The sequence below is a fragment of the Gopherus flavomarginatus genome, chromosome 2 (assembly GCF_025201925.1).
Source record: "Gopherus flavomarginatus isolate rGopFla2 chromosome 2, rGopFla2.mat.asm, whole genome shotgun sequence".
In the NCBI taxonomy this organism is placed as follows: Eukaryota; Metazoa; Chordata; order Testudines; family Testudinidae; genus Gopherus; species Gopherus flavomarginatus.
Window position 1 is genome coordinate 284,983,699 of NC_066618.1, and position 21,365 is coordinate 285,005,063.

General features: G+C 41.5%; 1 protein-coding gene across 1 annotated transcript in view; it reads right to left on the reverse strand.

The window, feature by feature from the left end:
- Positions 1–1,474: 1,474 nt before the first annotated feature.
- Positions 1,475–21,365, reverse strand: part of HHLA1 (HERV-H LTR-associating 1) — a 40,728-nt gene continuing 20,837 nt past the window's right edge. Inside the window, exons 11-14 of the mRNA XM_050939796.1 lie at positions 18,157–18,390; positions 5,979–6,135; positions 1,825–1,907; positions 1,475–1,518 (exon numbers count right to left, since the gene is read on the reverse strand). Coding sequence (XP_050795753.1) covers positions 1,475–1,518; positions 1,825–1,907; positions 5,979–6,135; positions 18,157–18,390 — 518 coding nt within the window. The remainder of the gene's footprint in view (positions 1,519–1,824; positions 1,908–5,978; positions 6,136–18,156; positions 18,391–21,365) is intronic.

The window sequence follows — 21,365 nt, forward strand, 5'->3', positions numbered from 1 at the left end:
AGCTTGTTTACCAAAACGAAAATTTTCACAGAAAATGTTTTTCTTTAGAAATATTTTGTTTTTTCAGTGAAAACTCGGGAAATACCCAAAACTGAAACATTGCTTTCCAGTTTTCTATTTTTCTGGGTTTTTTTTTTCTCTCTCTCTCTATACACTTCCCCCTTTTTTCCTCTTTTTTTCCCATGTTGCCATTCAATAAGAGAAAGAGGGGGGGGAAGGAGAGGAAAACTAAAAATTTCTTTGTTTTCTAAAATCCCAAAATGTTCAGTTTCAGTTTCTAAAATTTTTGTGGGAAGTTTTTTTAAATGGTGAGTGGCGGTGTTTTCTGGTTTTTAAGTTTGCAAAAAGCACTGGCCAGCTGTATCACGAAGGATACTCCTGTTATTCCTAGTCTGATTTACACACTGTTCATACCAGGCATTGTTCTTTCTAAACGGCCTGACTTTTGCTAAGTGATGTGGTTATAATTTATCTCGTTCTAAATTCCTTTGCCCTTTGCCAAGACTGAAAGCTTAGCTCTTGCACCCTGCCACCAGGTACTATGCGAACATACGCTTTGAAAGAGGAGTACCAGAAACCCTTGTTATGCCTATAGACTACTCTGTGATTCTCAGTTGTGATCTTCTTCTTCTTTGGTATTGTATTATTTGGTATATTCTTCTCTTTAATAAAATATCTGGGTTAAATTTGTACTCAGTAACAGGGAAAAGATTTTTACCTTGTTTGAAATGTGAATAGTTGGATAACATACTTTTGATTCACGGCAGCATTAGGTGTTACATTGGAACACAAGTGTCTTGTGACTTTTGTTTTGTTGTTGCTTTTATTAGCAAGAGCTGTTAGTTCACTGAAGATATACAAAGGAATTGGAGGGAGCAGGCTAAGGACGGGAGTTTTTAGTACTTGCTATGAATTGGCATAAGCTAATGTAGATTCAGCATAGCAGTGAAAGCACTGAAGGTACAAACATTTCTTATAGGAGAAGATAAAGTGGTTGTATTCTCCTGCTCACATGGCTCACCAATTTAAAGCATGGAATAAGGGAGATCTCTTGATTTGGAACACTGAACAATCTGAAAATGTTTAAGTTTATGAAATAGTAAACAAGTGTCACCTCTTAGACGTCTTTTAGGTCTGATTTAAAATTATTTCATATTTATTATGATCTCTTTAATGTAATTCTGGACAAAACTAACAATCTGCACACATTAACAGACTTTATTGATATCTTTTATAAAGCATGGTTTAAAAATCTTTTTAAAATATTTCATTACAGTTAAATTTATTGTTTGAAGTTCACCTGGTTTTATACATCATTTATACAATCTTTTGGAGGAAAAACAATCTCTAGAAAATAGCTGGTTGATACAAAGATTTGTAACTAACATAGATAGCCATCAATTCTTGTTAAATGGAAAAAGACTACTAAAGACTGCCAGAACTCTTCTCATTTGCAGTAAATTCCCTCAGTGCTTTAGACAGATTTACAGATGTTTGTAAGGCATTTTTGCTTTAATGCTGGAAGAACAAAAGAAAATCACACTCAGAACATACTTCACAAGGAGAATTTCTAAAACATATTGTAAACTTAATTATACCTTTTGTATTTCATAAATAAAAGATAATAAAATAGCTATTGAGGAAAGACTCTTAATCACTCTGTGGAGATTTAAAGCGTCTCGTTAATGATCTTTAGATCATGAGTGGCTCCATACACCTTTTGCAACTTTACTGAGCCAGATTTTCAGCGGCTATAAATTGACTCACCTCCACTTTGACACATTTAATAGATTATGGAAGAGTATAGCCAGAAAGTTTACTTACTTTGTGAGTAAGCCATTCTTTTGACCCTTTCACAGATGTAAGTTGCATTTTTCAAGAACCAGGAATAGTATTCAATACAGTACCTAAAGACAGGTTTCAGAGTAGCAGCCGTGTTAGTCTGTATCCGCAAAAAGAACAGGAGTACTTGTGGCACCTTAGAGACTAACAAATTTAGTCTCTAAGATCAGGCTGAAATAAATTTCTTAGTCTCTAAGGTGTCACAAGTACCTAAAATTTAGCAAAGTTAGGGGAATAATATCATTTCATCTATTGTGATTTTATATGTACGTTTTTTCAGGTAAGTGTTCTAGTTTAAATAGACAAAAAATGTATGCTGCATATAAAGCCTGGGTTCTGATTTTGTTCATGCCGCTATAAATCTGGAATAATTCCACTGAAGTTAATGGAGTTACCCATGATTCAAACCCTGGGGCTGTCAGATCAGATACCGTCCCAGAATATTTATCCATTTGCAGCCCAATTCCCAGTCTTTACTCAAGTAAAACTGCCATTAACTACAATGGGAATTTTGCGTGGGGGAGGACTGCCTGACATTTTATTTGGAGATCAGGTAATTCTTACAAGCCTTGTGCTTTCAAAGATAAACACAGTTAGCCCAATCTTGCGTCACCCTAAAAATGCAATATAATGGGCTGACTCCATATATTCTTGTTTTGCAAGGGACTATAACAGTGGTCTGCAAACTTTTTTTAATTGCGCACCCCTATCAGTACAACATTTTTGAGCACGCACCCCCCTGCCACGTCGGCTCTATCATTTTTGCCAAAAAAAAAAAAAAAGGCCGGTCAGACTCCCACCAGAACTGCTGAAGTGAAAAAAAAGAAAAAAGCTCTCCTTCTGCCGCACACCCCCCAGGATCCTCTTGCGCACCCCACTTTGGAGACCACTAGACTATAAAACCTACACTGTACACTTTAAATCCCACTGAGTCAATGAGCCAGTGCTGAATCACACCACTATCCGCCATATTACCAGTGCAGTGTCACCAGGGATAATTACCCAATGACATCTATCAGGGATTTGCTTCAGACAGATTTGAATATAGGGACTCCTATTGATTTCAATGGGCTTTAGATCAGGCCCATCATCAAATATGACATATTTTCTAAATAGAGATCAGAGGTGGGTGAGGCAATATCTTTTACTGGACCAAATTTTCTCTTGTAGCTTTCACCAACAGAAGTTGGTCCCATTAAAGATACTACCTCACCCACCTTTTCTCTCTAATATTCTGTCACCGACATGGCTACAACAATGGAAGATATTTTCTAAATGTCTTTTCTTCCCTTCTATATTTCCATCTCTCATTCCCACATGCGGAAATTCTTGATTTAATTGGCTCAATATAGTTTTTCCTCTCAAATTCTTAAGCTTTCAAGGCCACCAATCAAGTATACAGATTCTTGTCTAAAGAAATTACTGTTCACATGCCTGTCTCTCTTTCAGGACTAGGGATTAATGGGAATAGCCCAATGCAAGGATATCCTACTCATACAGAAGTATTATCAAAATACTCAGAGGTCTATATTTGTAACATTTATCAGTAGCTCTAGCCGTATTTAAACATTTGGGGATTTAGAGTAGGATTTTTTAAAGCACTTAACATTGCCCTAAGTTGGCTTCCAGTGAAGTCAATGGCAGGTGTTTTTATTACACACTGTCAGGACAATGCTGAGCACTTTTGAAAATCTGTCCCATAAAGCACACTTAAGAGTCATTTTTAGGAGAAGAGTTTAACAACCTGAAGGCAGCACGACAAGGGTGCTAAGATGGGCACGCCATACATAGAAGCCTTGAGGACTGTATGGAAGCAGGAAACCAGACAAAAACTCCTTCCAGCACAGCACATATTGTTCTCTCTCAATTGTTCTTTCAGCTCTGTCAATTTGACTCTGCATTTTGTTGGTGTGAGTTCTGGGAACAAGTGGCTCTGCTGTGGGTGTGAGATAGCTCCTCCTCCCTCCCCCAGCTCCCAGGTACCTGATTTTCCACAAGCTCATCACTAACAATAATTAAAAGTTAGAAAAAAATTATGCTGCCCTCTCCCCACATCCAACCAGAAGGAGTCTAAAAATGACTGTCCTGGGTTCTCCAGCTACATGCAAAGTTCAAAGCCCTCTTGGAACAGAGGAGGACAATCTAGTGCAGAAAATGGGAAGCATCAAAGGTTATCCTGAGCCTAGGGAGGGAGCATGGAAAGAGGTATAATGTACAAAAAAAAGAGAGGAAGAGGCATGATTAGTTCAATACCTCGAAAAGTATATCACTTGTCTAGGCAATGAACCTTGCAGCACCTTGAGAAATCAGCCTAAGCAGCACTTTTCCTTTACCAAGATGATTTTCTATTGCAAACACACCGGCTGCTGTTTCTGTTCCTTTTATATCACAGTGTTTTTGATATTATTGGGGGAAGAACCCTGCTGGTGAGGAGCCTATTAAAATATGTATTTCACTGCTGGTTCAACATCAGGTCTGCAACTGGGATTTCAGGTGGACTTTCATTCTCCAGTGACAGCCTCAGCTAAGCGAATGCCTCACATTTACACCCATCTCATCAGGAACATGATGCTCATCAATTTTTGCTGTATGGTCGGAGTTAACATCAGCCCAAGAACACAGTGAGCTCAGGAGATCTGCTACCACCAGTGAGCTGGATCAGACCAGGCTGCACTTGCATTGCTGGTTAACAACCTCTGGCTGGAAAATTTCCAGTGAACCATTTTTGTAATGGAAAATGGCTTTTTTTGGACAAAATGGACTTTTCTTCAAAAAGTGGCCAATTTTCTCAATTTTTTTGGTCAAAATATTGAAATTAAAATTTTTAGTTTGTTTATGAAAAACCTCAAAAAAATCAAAGAAAATTTTTGACAAAAATGAAAACTCATACATGTTCATCAAATAATGTAATGAAAAAAAATTTCTACCAGCTCTCCTGTTTACATTCAATGCTGGTATATTTCCAGTGACATCTGTAGGATTTTGCTCCCTAACAGCAGGGCTAAAATGTGGCTTTTTATTTTGGAAGCATACAAACTCTCCTCCTACTTTTCCTGTATCTATAGCCAAGCTACCAAGTTATGTAGGAAATAATCTCCTAAACCAGTCAAATCAAGAGGACTTGAGCTGTGCCAGCTGGTTTCTTCAGCACCATTTTCAACTGAGTTTATAAGCAGGTGTTACTGAGTTTTCTGAGAATTAGAGAACTACAAAACACTCCTCTGTGCCAATTTACAACAGAGAAAGAGACTTCTCTATTGTAATACACTTCAGAGTAAGTAGCAGCCTGAGGCCTATCTCAGGGGAAGCTGGAGAGCAATGGGAGAGGCACATTTTCCCATTTCATACGACTTTCATCTTGTGTTGGACACATGCAGTGGCATCTAGCCATGGGATTTTTCACAATGAGGCAGATAAGTGTTAACATCCTCATTTTACTGATGGGGAAACTGAGGCATGTAATTTAGGTTATCCACTCCTGGGCTTTATTCCCAGCTCTGCTTCCAACTTGCCCATAGTCATTCAGCAGCAGAACAGAGCCCAGGAGTCCTGCCTCTCCCAGTTTCCTATTCTAGGCCTGAGGGAAGATCCTGGCCCCTCAGCTCCATCACTGTTGTGCCCTCTCCTCTCATTGGGTGTAGAGACTACAGCAGAGCTAGGAAGGGGGCGAAGGCAACTGTCCACTCCCCTGATCCTGGAGCTAGAGCCACCATCAGGGGACTAGACAGTTGCCTTTGCCCCCTTCCTAGAACCCTGTGTAGCTGGGAATCTGGCCTCTGATGATGAACAAAACCAAGAAGAATGTTGCCCCAATCCTTCCAGGCAATGAGTGGCCTGTGTGAACACAGCATTCAGATTATCTTTATCCCAAATGAATCACTGACAGAAGCTGAGAGACATGCCCTCTTCTCAGACTCCATTTTGCCCACCTGCCCCCACATAAATCCCAATCCCAAGTGGTTGGGGCTGATGCTTCCCTGAAATGCATCCTCCCTGTATGCTTGATTGTAAGGTCCCGTAGGGCCAGACTTGCAGATTTTTAAAACTAACTGTTGGTGATTGGAAACTGTCCTTTGAGAGAGCAACGCAGAACATCCCAAGAAGGTAAAGGATGGTAAAAGGAGGGCTAGATTTACCTCATGGCTTCTTTTCTTGAATTTCTTCTTTGATTGACACAAAGGCACTGCTGGAAAAATTTACACAGCTCCATCACGCAAGGATTGATCTTTTGAGCCATAAAGGTAACAGAAGGGGAATTCATGGATGGCTCTTTAAGAGCTGCCTGTGGACATCCTAGAAGAAATATAACTCTGAAACTAGTGTGAATACTTGGGAAAGATGCTGATTGACAAGTTCATTGCACTAAATGTCATAAAAACCAAACCTGTGTGGGACAAAACTAATGGAAAAACACAGTACACAATTTGGGAGATCATTGAGTGAGATCAAGGTTTAAAATAGGAAGGTCTCTGCTCAATCCATGCTAACATCTATTTAGCACAACTCTAAGAATCATCTTATTGAGTTCCTATTTAGTCATTTACAGAATGTCATTTATAAGTGGAAGTTCAATATAACTGAAACTGCAGCTTTGCAAATTGTGATGCATTGAAAAGATTGAGAAATTTATTCCATTTCATTATAAATGACATTTTCTATACCGAGATTTCACTTTTTAGAGGATACAAAAGATTCTGACCTACAGTTTTGCACCCATTCATTAAGAAGGTCACTGATAGCCTAAAGCAGAAATGTTTCCCGGGTTTGGACACCTCGTTCTTATTAATTCTAATGGGAATTGGGCATCCAGTTCCTTTAAGCAGCTCTGAAAATCTCAGTCTAAATACCTTAGCTGTGGGTAGAATTGGGTGCTTAGATGAGTATATGGACTAAACAGCCTCTGGTGAAGGGTAGGCTAAAAATTTGACCCAAAGCCTTTAGAGTCATATTGTTTCCATTTTCATTTATATTTCAGACATGTTTTCATCATCTGCAGTGAATGTTCTAGCTTCATGAATTCTCAAACCTGTATGATTGAGGTCTAACAACAATCTCTAGATTCACTGAGGCTTCTCAGTGCAATTGTGATACTGTACCTTCTCCTATAGACTTGTGAAGATCTGCTGGAATATGAATGGTTAAGTAATGCATCACCTGGTTCATATTTTTGTCCCTTAGACTGAAATATGCCGGAGTTCACAGATGGGCAGCCTCTCACTCTTCTGCACCTCTTTTTATATATCTGTTTAAGAACAGGAGAGCAGAGGCTTTGACACTAGCTGAAATATTCCTGAGTAGACATTGATGTTACATTTGTTTCTTTGTTTGATTTATATGATAATAAGCAAATGCAACATCAGTTTGATAAGATCTAGATTGCTTTGGCAATTATATTACCAAGAGGCCTTTGACAAACATTTTCCCATTGGGCTTTAATAAACCCTATATATGATGTGCATATATGCTTACAGAAAATGGTTTTTCACTTGTTTCTCTATTCAAATAAAAACACTTTCTCATAATGAAGAAAAACCTTGCATAGTCTTTTTCATGTTAAGTGCATTGTCCAGAAATGTTTGTTTCAGTCCCTGAAAACTTTATTGAAGTTATTGATACTGTAGCACAGCATTTAAGGGTGCACACGTGTACAAGAAAACATTATAGATGGATCTGAGGGTATCCAACCCTGAAAACCCATTTTAAATAAATCTGCCTTTTGGCACAAGCTGGTTTGTTACAAAAGAAAAAAAGAAAATTTGCTCTTCCGAAATATTTTCACAAGCCCCGGAGGCAAGTCTTTATTCTCTGCTAGGAATGATCTCATAGTGTCCAGAGACGCAATGAATGACGCCAAAGGCAGCGAAATGTCACCAAACCTCCCTTCAATTTGATTGCAAAATTTTAACAATAACATCTTGGCAATCCACTCCCACACAACCCTGTTCTCTGCACCTTGTGACATTGCTAACCAACCAGTCAATGAGAGGCTCCATGACTGTGCCTCTTCTACTCTTATTGAGAAATACCATTCTCAAGCACTGTACTGGCTAAGCCGGGCCAATACTTTAACTGTGTTTTAGTAATAACAGATATTCCCCCAATCCATACACGAATTTTAAGTAAAATATTTTGTTTTTTAAAACACTTCTATTGATTTTGTTCAGTAAATATAGAAAATATCCTGCCAATCAAACAATTCAGAAGGCACAACAGAATTTTGCCACGAGGAGATGGTTTGCATGGTGACTATTAGACTTTGCCCAAAGGATCATAACCTTTAGCCTACAAAAAACAGAAACTCAGAGGTGAGGTTGACTTGGGATAAATAAACTGAATTCAAGTACCAACATCATAGGTCCAGTCAATTGACTGACAAATGATGCCATCATCCATTATGAGGTGACTGTTTCCTTCTTTAGCATGTGCCTAGAAAAGGGCTGAGTTTTTACAGTAGGCACAATCCATGCTTACTGCCCTGGTTCACACCCCGCATGGCTGATGCACCTTTTATCATGGAGCAGTGGCCATAAGTGAATGGTATTTTGATGGATTCCATCCTTTTTTCTTATTCTAAATGTGGGGTTTAAAGATGTTTCCTATTTGTTTGTTAAAAGCCTCCTGATCCAACTGGGTGGCTTCTGATGGTTTTAGTAGAAGACTTCCTTTCATTGCAGTAGTTTCACTTGTGCTGTCATGTTTTAATTGATATTTTGGATTATGAGGCTTAGCACACCTGAGATGATTGCCCTGTCCTGTTCATTCCCTTTGAAGCACTTGCCATTGGCCATTGTTGGAAGACAGGATACTGGGCTACATGGTCTGACCCAGTATGGCCGTTCTTATGTTCTTAATGAACCTTCCATGGTAATGAAAGCAAATACTAAAGATGAGCACACACTTCAGATGAATTGTGATGGCCAGATAGTTTAATTCCACAGTGACTGCACAGGTTCTATCCTCAAGGACCCATGAAGACAATGGTCTGATGAGTTTTCCATTATATATTTAGTAATTACCATAACTTTGGTTGTATTTACATCAATATAGCATCCACTAATGTGCTCTTCACATTGAGTTACTGGACCACTTACTCTTTAGCTACAAATGGATCATCTGCAACTAACATGACTTCCAAAGGGTTTGTGAGACCTGTTGGGATGCTGACATTGTTTCCTTAGTCCCTGTGTTTTCTTTTTTGTTTATTAAATGTATACAATGATTTCTTCTCATTGTAGGGCTATGTGGTTCAATAAATCTATGTTGCTCCACCAACCCATCTTCATTCCTTAGACATTTCTGTACATTGGTCTCCAAAAAGACTCCAACTTTTTATCAAAAAGAATCTCTTATCAACATCTGGCCCAATTTTTTACAAACATCTTTTCTGTCTCGTGGTGCCATAATGAATCTGAGGGAGTCATAGCGTGAAGTGCATGGCTGCTTAGCCATCTCTTACTGCTGATGGTGTGTAGTGACAAGGACCAAGTGAGGGATTTTTTTAGTCTATTGCAGCAGAAACCAAAATATGGTGCCTTAAGGACTAATCTAGACGTGTCACAGAGTTATTATAGGTGGAGAGTTTGGATTTCAGAAATGTCTTTGTTCTATTAACTGGTTCCTGTTTATTTTTGGGATTTTTCCCACATCTCTTTAGACTTCTTCACCCTCTCCACCATCAACAGCATACTGCACAGGTAATACCCGCTCGCCTGTTGCACAATGATAAATTAATGTTAGGAAATAATTTCATGAATCTTTCACTAGTTATGCTAAGAATGCACCAAGGATATAAACCTTCATCTTTGAGAATAGAAGCAAAGCACTAATTACCTGGGGTTAGAAAGAAGGTTCTCTATTGGTATGCTATTAAAAAGTTATGAATTATGGGGTGGTGGTTATAGTTTTCCTTTGATAAATCTGGGACTAACCACTATTTGACATGGGACTAGAGGGCTCATGGCATTGCCTATGAAATTTGTTGAAGTTATGGCATATGACACTTCAGCTCTCATTACATGAAAATCCCCAGAAAACTACTCCATACAGTAATGGAAACAATACGGTATGCGCACATGAGCAGGAGACTCTCACCACTAGCTTGCATTGTAGACAAGGCCTGTAGAGAGATGACTTTTTCTCACAGGTCACTGTCACTGTAGGAGGACATTTCACTCTAAGTAGAATTACCATGTCTGCATATTGCAGTACAGAATTCTGAAACAATTCTGGTCCATGTCACTATGTGTTATTTTTAAGTGCTTGATGGCACTGGATTTGATGGATTTGGATTAAGGTCAATTTTTTATTTTGTTTTTGTGGTTTTTTTTTTACATGGAATATAATGTGTATTTATTACAGCTGGTCAAACTGTATGTTTAAAACTCTTCTATGATATGGGTCTTCTATTCAAAAATGAAAATTTTCTGCATTTTTTTATTTTTCTAATTTTTTTCATTAAAAAACCCACAAAAATTGGTTTTCAGTGCCCCCCCTACACACACACACTCTTCCCTCCCCCTTTCTCAGTAGCAAAAAAAGAAAAAAAGGGACAAGAAATAGGAGGAAAAGATGAGAGAGGAAGAAAAACACCTTCACTGTCAGTTTATGAAACTTTTTGTTTTTTTCAGTTTTGAAAAACCAAAAAATGTTCAGTTTTTTTTGCTTTATTTTTTAGTCAAAGACAAGCAGCACCACCTTTTTAGTGCCTGGCATGTTTTTTTGTATTGTGCATTTGCATTTAACTAACACTCTAGATATGGTGGCTAGATGTTGGCAAACGCTCACTACAATTGTTGCAAAAAATGCAACCTTTAAACATTGGCTGGTGGGATAACTGTCTTGTGCTCTGCCACTTATCTTTTAAGTGTTTTTGTGACAAGGGGAAGTTTTTTGGGGTTTTATTTGGTGCTCCTTGCTCTTGTGATGCTGCCTCATGGAACAGGAAAACATCACACATAATGTTAGGGGTCTAGATCATTCCTGATGGCTCCTCTATGCATTGATCTCCTTTGACCCACATGGACAGAAAAAGGTCAGCAGTATGGCCCCTTTTCCCCTTCCTGGAACCTGGCAGAAGAATCCCCAGGAGGGAGTCAGGATCCTTATGGAGGGGATCAAGACCAGAACTAGGTTGGGAGACAATGGTCATGGTGGTGGAGGCCCAGGACAATGCTGCCCCTCCCACTCTCCTATCAACTCTACACAAATTAGGCAGAAAATGTATTGCAGTCCTGCGTTGTGTTATATTTCCCATGGAGCCCCTCCCTGCTGGGAAAATAAAGTAACAAGGAGTCCAAGCCACAGCCTTGGCCAGGAAAGGCTCTAGTAGCAAAACTACCAAAGAATGGAGAGGAGATGATGGGAGACTTGGAGACTCCTTGACTCCTATAGGGCATTGTCTCTACAGAGAATGACTTGGGGGCATTCACAGAGAGGGACACTGACAGTTGTGGAGTAGATGGAATGCATGGTGTTGGTGACACTGTTGAAATTAACTGGCTTCAATCAAGTTGCTCTTGGATTTACGCTTGGGATCAGGACCTGGCCTTAAATCTTATATAGATAAGATTCCTTACACACAGGATATAATCTCTCTGAAAGAGTAGTTGCATTTTTGGGTCCAAATACCTCACACTCTTTATGGTTTCTGCAATCTTATGTTATGTGATAGGGGAGGTTATTCCACTTACACTTGGATTAATGAAGCTCTGTTGAAATATGCCTGAGTTGTCTAGTGCTGACATGAAGTTTAATATAAAATGGCATCCAGGGGCAGGAGGAAAATGAAGCTAGCAGACAGAACAGTTTTCTATTAGAAAATGCAGTTCTGTTGAAACCAAAAAGTTTTGTGGGAGCATGTTGATTCTGATGAGCTTGTTTCAACTTTTTTGTTCCATTTTCATAATGTTGAAATGTTCTCTTTTGTTGTGCTCACTTGATTTCCTATATAAAATATTAACATATATTTTTCCCATTGAACAGCTCATCAGAATCAACATGTTCCCACAAAACATTTTGGTTTCAACAGAACTGCATTTTCTAATAGAAAACTGTTCCATCAGAACTTGTTTGACCCATTCTAACCTTGGGAAAATCTCTTAAGCTCTGTGAGAGGGGAATAATAAGTGCCCACCTTAGCAGACTGCTTTGAGTGCCTATAAGAAAGAGGCTATATATGTGTGTGTGTGTGTGTGTATATATATATATATATATATATATATATATATATATATATATATATATATATATATATATATGTATTATAAGGTAACTTTAACATCCATTTCAGTACACAGTCTTAAGTCTAAAATTCAGACTCACTGTGATGTCATTATCTATCTATCTGTCTATCTATCTATCTATCATGTGCCATTCTAATGTTTTGACACTATTAGACTGAAACCTGTCAGTTTTCCAACTAGAATTTCTGTTCTGAGAGAAAGTCTGACTTTTTTTTCTAAATGAAAATGAATTTTCCAGAAAAAGCTTATACAGTGAGTCAGAGCCTCAGGAACTTCTGGTGCCCCAATGGATGAATCAGACCTTCGGTATAAAACTGACATCACCCACAAGATGACGTAATCCTCATGTCTGGGGAAGCACTATTCCAAACATTTACAAATATAAGTGTTCTTTGACTTTATCACATAATTCAGTAAAATTGAAGAGAAGAACATGGGCATGGAGGACCTCTTCACAGACCTGTGAACACAGACCTGTGAAGAGAACTCAGGAGTTGTGACCTTGTAGTCCTCTGCTCTTACCCCTGGCTTTGGGCATAGAAGAACACTATGGGATAAGATATAGATAGTTGGGAACAATGGTTTTATCACTTAGCATGAGTGGAAAACTGTCTCTGCTGTGGTGATTTCATTGCCTGCTTAGGGCAAGTCAGCTTACTAAGCGGAAATATAACTATAGTATTTAATAATGTTGACATTGCAATATAGATTGTTATTTCTTCTTGTAATGTTCACATAACAGTATGGTTTTCAAATGAGACGGATAGATCTGGTTCCTCAGAAGGAAGTGTCAAGCAAGCCTGCCTCCTGCTGGCAAGTGCCTAAAAGTCATTTTTGGGAATAATACTCTCTTCATTTAAAAAATACTGCCGCTGAATTCATGCCATTTGTGTGGCACTCATTGTGTGAGAGAGAGAGAGAGAGAGAGCGCTCTTCATCATCGCCTGTTACAAAGAGGTCCTCCATGCCCACGGTCTTCTTCTCTTCAATTTTACTGAATTATGTGATAAAGTCAAAGAACATTTATATTTGTGAATTTTTGGAACAGTGCTTCCCCAGACATGAGGATTACGTCATCCTGTGGGTGACGTCAGTTTTATACCGAAGGTTTGATTCATCCATTGGGTCCCCAGAAGTTCCTGCAGAATGGGGCAGGCTCCCTATAGCCTTCTTCCACAATGAGACCCAACGCCAAACAGTGCACCCCACAAAGCATCTGGTGCCTGCCTAGCAGGTGCCAGGATCAGGTGGGCTCAAGATACTCTGCCATCCATACTCTGTATATCCCAGCACCCGCATCAAGCCCCAACTAATTACATACAAAGAGTCTGATTTGAGAGGTGCTGGGTATTGCTTAGAATGCCGGGTGCTTACAATGAGGCCCATGGGTGCTGCACTGTCTGAACCACCGTTCATTTTTATAATAAGATATCCTGATAAACCATCAAAGCAAAGCAAAGGTCTGAAAAAGGAATTTTCCGCACTCTGAATTACTATATTATTTGCAAAAGCAGCAAAGAATCCTGTGGCACCTTATAGACTAACAGACGTTTTGGAGCATGAGCTTTCGTGGGTGAATACCCACTTCCTCAGATGCATGTAATGGAAATATCCAGGGGCAGGTATATATATGCTAGCAAGCAAGCTAGAGATAACGAGGTCAGTTCAATCAAGGAGGATGAGGCCCTGTTCTAGCAGTTGAGGTGTGAAAACCAAGAGAGGAGAAACTGGTTCTGTAATTGGTTTCTCCTCTCTTGGTTTTCACACCTCAACTGCTAGAACAGGGCCTCATCCTCCCTGATTGAACTGACCTCGTTATCTCTAGCTTGCTTGCTAGCATATATATACTGCCCCTGGAAATTTCCACCACATGCATCTGAGGAAGTGGGTATTCACCCACGAAAGCTCATGCTCCAAAACGTCTGTTAGTCTATAAGGTGCCACAGGATTCTTTGCTGCTTTTACAGATCCAGACTAATATGGCTACCCCTCTGATATATTATTTGCAACATTGCACATTAGTCATTATTGGAATGAGAGTTGCCTTCCCGTAACACTTCTGGTAAAGGTCTCTAGAGCACTGTTGCTCCCTTTACAGAAACTCATTAGACACCACGTTAAATAGCTAGTTAGCTGGAATTTCTTTATTTCTAATTGTTGCTAAAGGGACATCTAACCTGCCTCTGAGTCTGAGGTCCTAGAGATACCCCCGATTTCCAGTCTTCACAGAGCAGGCCAAGCTGATCTGAACCAAACAACACAGAACTTACAATAAAAAACACCACAATCAAAAACATCTCTGTGCAGAATCATTTTCTGATGGTAAGAAACGACTGCAGCATGGTCCTCTGCTTGCCATTCGGGTATGTGAGCCTAATTCTTCTCAAATTCTTCATTTCTCACCAGTAGGATACAAAGAAATCAAAAATACATCCATTAGTTATGCTAATCATCAATTTCCAGTGACAACCAGTGGGTGCTATGGGAAATAAGAGATATTCACCTTTTGGAATGGCTACATATATTTAAGCAGAAGAAAAACAACAGAGACCAAGACGGACAAAATAATTAGCTACCTACCATCATTGTCTGGGGTTTGGAAGCCTTCTAAATTCAGTACTTCTTTCTAGTGTCTGGTATTTATCAGTTGCCTACTAGTGCATAAGTTTCAGTAAAAACTCCCCATCGCGAATGCCCAGAGTCTCAGGCTAGCGTGCTCTCTCTTCGTCTTGTCATTGCCTGTTTTGCAACAGGTTGTCCATCATTTGGGGGTTTTATGCCTAATTACTTCTTCCAGTCCAGCTCCATTGCTTTTCATGGCTGACATTATCAATTTCAAGCTATACATATGCATTATACAAGGTGAAAATTACACCTCATTAAGAAACGTACATTATCTAGCTCCAGTTTATGTTCCACTGCTTTGACTTTTTACTTCTCTGAGGCTATGTTTACACTACAAAATTATGTGGACCTAAGTTACGTTGGCATACAGCAATTGCAGTTATTACATCGCTTGTGCATGTGCACACTATGCTACGTGTAGCAGCAGTGCGCGTCCTCACCAGGAGTGCTTGTATTGGTGCAGCATGCTGTGCATGTCAGTAGGTATCCCACTGTGCAACTCACCACTGTTCAGTACCTGGTGCTTTAGGAGGTTTTTGCAATGCCTTGTTTTGCAGGGGCGACTAGGAGCATGGGGGCAACTTCCCACAATGCAGTGTTCTCCATCCCATCACTTCTACTGCAGCCCATAATATTTTGCATCTTCTTTTCAAAAATCCCCTCAAACCTGTGCGGCCCTTCTCACTGTCAGCCATCTCTAACAGAAGCATGGCACCTGCACAGCTCTGCACTATTGTCACAAGCGCAGCAAGCATGGGGCACAGGATCCTGCAGTATTGCCAGAGCTGCAACAGGAGCCATGGGGAACATGACGCTTCCTTGGAAGCAAGATTGCTGTGGGACATAGAAAGAAACAATTCAAGGTTGGTGGTGGTGATCACGGAGCAGCTAGAGATGGTGAAGCACCTGTTCTGAGCTTGAGAAACAAGCACTGACTGGTGGGATTACATCGTAATGCAGGTTTGGGATGACGAGCAGTGGCTGCAGAATTTTCAGATGCACAAGGCCATGTTTCTGAATCTGTGTGCGAAGCTTTCCCCAGCTCTCCAGTGCAGGGACAACAAAATGAGACAGACACTGACACTGGAGGAGCAAGTGGTGATTACACTGTGGAAATGAGCAATGTCAGTTTGCTACCAGTTAGGCAGGAATCAACTTGGAGCTGGGAAATTCACCGCAGGTGCCATTGTCATGCAAGTGCGCAGGGCCAGTAATCACCTCCTGCTATGCAGGACTGTGACTCCAGGCAATGTGCAGGACATAGTGAATGGTTTTGCAGCAATAGGTTTTCTGAACTGTGATTGGAAGATAGCTGGCATGCATATCCCTATTTAAGCAGCAGACCACCTTGCGACATAGTACGTCAGTAGAAAGGGCTACTTTTGTATGGTTATGCACTTGCTGAAGGATCACTGGGGATGCTTTACTGACATCAGTGTCAGCTAGTCAGGGATGGTGCACGGCACTTGCATCTTAGAACACAGGACTGTGCAGAAAACTGCAAGCAGGGACTTTTCTTTTCTGACCAGCCGCTTACCATTGGGTTCGTTGAAATGGTAATAGTGATGCTGGGTGACCAGCCAGTCCCTTGCTCGCCTGACTCATGAAGCCATGCACCAGCCACTTCGACAGCAGCAAGGAACTTCAACTACAGGCTCAGCGGGTGCCGAATGACAATTGAATGTGCCTTTGGTTATTTGAAGTGTCACTGGCATTGTTTTCTTATGAGATTGGACCTCAGAGAGAAGAAGATGCCAATGGTTATAGCTGCCTGCTGCGTCCTGCAGCATATCTGTGAAGCAAAGGGGGCACAGTTTCTGCCGGGGTGGAGCGACTGTCTGCTGAATTTGAACAGCCAGACCCAAGGGCTATTAGAAGAACTCAACACAGAGCCAGATGGCTCAGAGAGGCTTTGAAAGAACATTTTAATAGGGAGTCAGAGCAGTGCATGTGGCTGTAGTGTGTCTCTGCAGCCTTGCTCCTTTGCAGTCCGGTAGCATTCTTGTAGTGATTGCTGTGAATGTAGGAACATAACACTGTCAGTGCACCTATTGTTTGTGAATGATGCTATGGTTCTGTGACAAAAAGAAGTAACAGGAAAACTGGAGCGTGTCAAACCTGCCCAGCACCAAACAGCATATGTTGTGAACTAATAGAGATGACTCTTTATCCAAACAAAATAGAATTTTATTCCATAACATGAACAAGGCACTTCAAAAAAAAAAAAAAGAAAAAACCTTTAAATCTTAATAAATTAAGGGAACATAACTTATGAAGGGGAAAGAACAGTCATTTCCATTTCAGGGAAACATACACCAACCATGGCTTTCACAGGTCAATGTATGTAAAGCTGTGGTTGTCTTTAATGTCCCTTGGGCTGTAGTAGTAGGAATAGTGCAGCGACCCCTGATGCAATGTGGAATGTTGTGGGGGATAGTGTAGGGAGGTCCTAAAATTAAGTTGTCTATGGGCTGCAGAGGAGGAGCGAGCACCAGATTGTTGGACCTGCAGATCTACCAGAGTCTGCAGCTTCTCTGTTTGCTTACTGAGAAGCCCCACTATGTCCTGGTGCATCTTCCTCTCCTTTTCCTGCTGGGATTCCTGGGCCTTTCTCCTACCCAGGCTGTCTGTAAGGGTGATCCTCCAGGCCCTGATCTGGTTCTCTGAAGCACAACAGGCTTGCAGCATTTCCTGGAACATACCATTGGGAGTCCTCTTATTTCTCCTCCTTATCTGGCTCAGGCATTCCAAGGGTGTGGAGTGGAAGCCCCTGAAGGCCACAATACCAGCAGCTGTAAATACAACACAGAGAGGTACCATTGTCCTTAGGATACTGAGTGCACTCCACTTGATCCCCAAAAGTTGTAAGCACTACATTCTCTCTTCTCCTTGAGACCAGTCACAGCACTTGCCATGGTGAGTATGGCCCATGGAGAGGGTTGGGAGAATAGCTCACAGCCATGAATATTGCTGAACAGGGCAATGGAGCTCAATATGGGCACCATTTTCCACAGGCAGTAGTGATTTTAGCTGGAATCTCACTTCTGAGGGTAACAGAGGCAGAGAGTGCACAGCTGCTGTTCGCCTGGGTACTGCAATGGTGCCTGCTGAAGTAATCGCTGAGTGGCGTGGGAAAGCCAGAATCCTTCGGCAGAGGATTGCAGAGTACCTCCATGAAAGGTTCCATCAAGATCTCTACAGAGTATTCACGGGACATCCTGGTGCATGTAAACAAACAACTCTGCATGGCCCCCCCGCCTAAACTCTAGAGGAGAATGAAAAGGAGCTAGGGACTCTACCATTCTTGGTAGTTGCACTACCTCTTCAAGCACAAGCTAAAAAAAGAGTAAATCAACAGATATGTCCTGCTACTTTGGGGGGTGTCATCCCTGTAATTTCAAAGCAAACTGCATACTCACCAGAGGTTCCACCCCTGCATCGGACTCGCCTGTGCTCGACTGTTGGGACTGGCTGGACGGCGGTAGAGTGAAAAACATGTCCTGGGTCGCTTCACAGCTGGATCCCCATGTCGCCTGTCCCCCATATTCCTTCTCCTCTTCCTCGCCCACCTCCTCCTTCTCCTCACTGTTCACAAAAAGGGTCTCTGACTCGGGCTTCTTGGAAGCGTTCACAGTGGTGTTGGGGTTGGTAATGAGGTCTCCACTGAGGTTGGCTTGTAGCTCTTTGTAAAAGCATCAGGTCTGCAGCTCGGCATCAGATTGATTGTTGGTCTCCCTGGCCTTCTGGTTTGCCTGCCCAGCTCCTTGGCTTTCAGGCAGCACTGCTGCTGGGTCCTCGTGTAGCCCTTCTCCTGCATGCCCCAAGCAATCTGCTCATAGGTATCCACGTACCTGCACAGCCTCTTCTCTCCACAGGCAATCCAATATCTCCTGCCTACTCCAGGTGGGAGCGTGTCTGCAATGTGTAGCTGGCATTGACAACTAGGCAGTTAAACTCAACAACGGAGCGTTGCCAGGTGTGCTCACCAAGTGGGCAACCACACCTGAAAGGTAAAAAACTCTTGGGTTTTAAAGGGGCGGGACAGCTTCCTAGATAGGCAGCAGCGTTCACAACAGTAACCAGTGTGGTCAGTGCGGGGGATTGTGGGACAGCTCCTGGAGGCCAGTAAAAGTCGACATAAGTAACACAGCGCCTACACTATCACTGCACTGATCTAACTACATCAACCCTGGCTCTCTGCCACTCAGGTGTTACTAAGTTGGCGTAGCAGGATACTTACATCGACGGGAGCCAACTTTAAGTGAAGACACATAGACAGCTAGGTCGACGTAAGCTGCCTTGTGTCGATCTAACCGTGAAGTGTGGACCAGGTGAGAGAGTGCTATTAAACTACGAAAAGTGCAAGTACAGGCCCAAGCATTTGAAAAAAAACACACACAAGATGGCTGAGAGTACAGAATACTGGCTCTAAACTCCCTTACAGGCAAAAACCAAATGAACAAAATATACTAAGACGCATTTAGAGAGTTAACACTCCCAAGAAGTGTGATCATGCCTGACTAAAGAAAATTGGATAGTTGCAGTATCAGCTGCATGACACACATGAACACACCCACATTTAGATAAGGGCTCGTTGTGAATCAAGAAACAGCGGGCCGAAGACAGTATGAGCGGCATGCACAAGAGCTTTCCTGAATCAGAAATATCATTGTTAGGCTGCCAAGTAAGTCTGAATCAAGGTTTTGTTTCCAAGTCTCTGCATGAAAAATCCAGGATTGCTGAAAAAAAAAACCCTCTCTGCCTTCACTGAGCATGATGCTTAGGAGACAGTTGCATAGGGAATGCAACGTGCCAATTCAGTCTTTCAGGCAGCCCCATTAGCACAAAAAGACCACAAGGAAGCAGTGTTTGCCTTAAAAAAATGATTGAAGCCCATACCGTCAATTCTTCATATTACTGCCCCTGTTTTCACCAAGCGGTTATCACACGAAGTTGTCGTATTCAGATTTATTAAAAACCCATTTCAAGCTACTACGATTTCCTTTGACAATGTTAAAACATTGTGTTTTATTTTTCCATATGCTTCCAATTAATCTATCACAAAGTCCTCTGCAAAATGTCCTCCTATTCTCCTTTGGAACTGTATTGGTACCTCTTTATTGGTACCTATTTATCCACACCACAGAGATATTCAATTTCCAATGTGCTCAAACCTATCCATGGATCTTCATAAGAGAACCCCTCAATTATTGTTTATGGAAATGGTTACAAAGAGCACCCACAGATTAACTGGCCATGGTTCCCTCTCACTCACCTCATTTCCCATCTCCTTCCCCAAACGATGGATACAGGAATTTTACCACATACCTTTACTCTCTAATGCTGTATACAGGGTGTAGGAGATAGCTCTTCATTATACAGCGGTTCTCAAACTTCGTTACACCACAACCCACATTCTCATGACAAAAATTATTACATAACCGCAGGAGGTCAGACTGAATGCCCCAGATGTGGGAGCCAATGTTCAGGGGCTTCATCCCTGGGTAGGGGGCCTGTAAGGCTGAGCCCCGCTGCCCAGGGCTGAAGCTTTTGGGTTTCAGCAGCCCAGGGGAGTGGGGCTCAGGCTTTTATTTCAGCCCCGGGCCCCAGCAAGTCTAATGCCAGCCCTGGAGACCCTATTAAAAAGGGGTTGTGATCTCCTCTGGAGGCCTGACCCAGAGTTTGAGAACCGTTGAGCAGAACACAGTTTAACAAGATTCCCAGGCTAGAAGCCTAAACTAGGCAAATTCAGATGAGAACTAAGGTGCAAATTTTTAAAAAAAGTTAATTAAATATTGGAACAAATTGGGTATTAATGTGGTGGATTCTCTGTCATTTGAAGGCTTGAAATCAAGACTGGCTGTCTTTGTAAAGATATACTGTTACTGAAACAGGTTATTGGCTTGATGCAGCAATTACTGGGTGAGGTTCTTTGACGGCACTATGCAGGAGGTCAGGCTAGATGATCATAATGGTCCCTTCTGGCCTTAAACTTCTTCCTTTTAAATTAATCTGATTTTTCAATATTCCAGAACCAGAACCAGTTCTATAATCCATGTAAATCATGAGTGCCTTGTGCATTTCAATACAGGTGTAAACCCTGTTCCACCCGGGTGATGAGCTGATATTCACATCAGTCAGAATTCTCTAGCCATCACATCCAAATGCCATTGTAGACGTGCAGTCACGCACTCTAGTGTGATGTTATGGCATTGTTGCAGCTCTGCTTAAGGGCTGGAAGCACTTGGCCTTTGCCCAGACTCTCATACTACACCTGAGACGTAGCTCTAGGGCTTGATCCTATGCAGCTCACCCTTCACAGTGCTGAGAGCTCCCTCAGCCCCCCGCAAGCCAAGCTGAGCAAGACCAGGCCTATACCATATGACATGTTGGCCACACAACCGGAAGTACATGACTGAATTATACTGGCTATATGGTAGGAAGGGTGGTCTAGTGGATAGGACATTGGACTCAATAAACTCAAAAAACCTGGCTTCATTTCCCAGATCCAGCATAGACCTCTTAACCTACTTTGTGCCTCGGTTTCCCATCTGTAAAATGGGGTAATATTTTTTTAACCTCACAGGACTGTGGTGAGAATAAAGACATTGAAAACTGAGAGACACTCAGACACTCTGGTAATGAGGGGTCAGATAA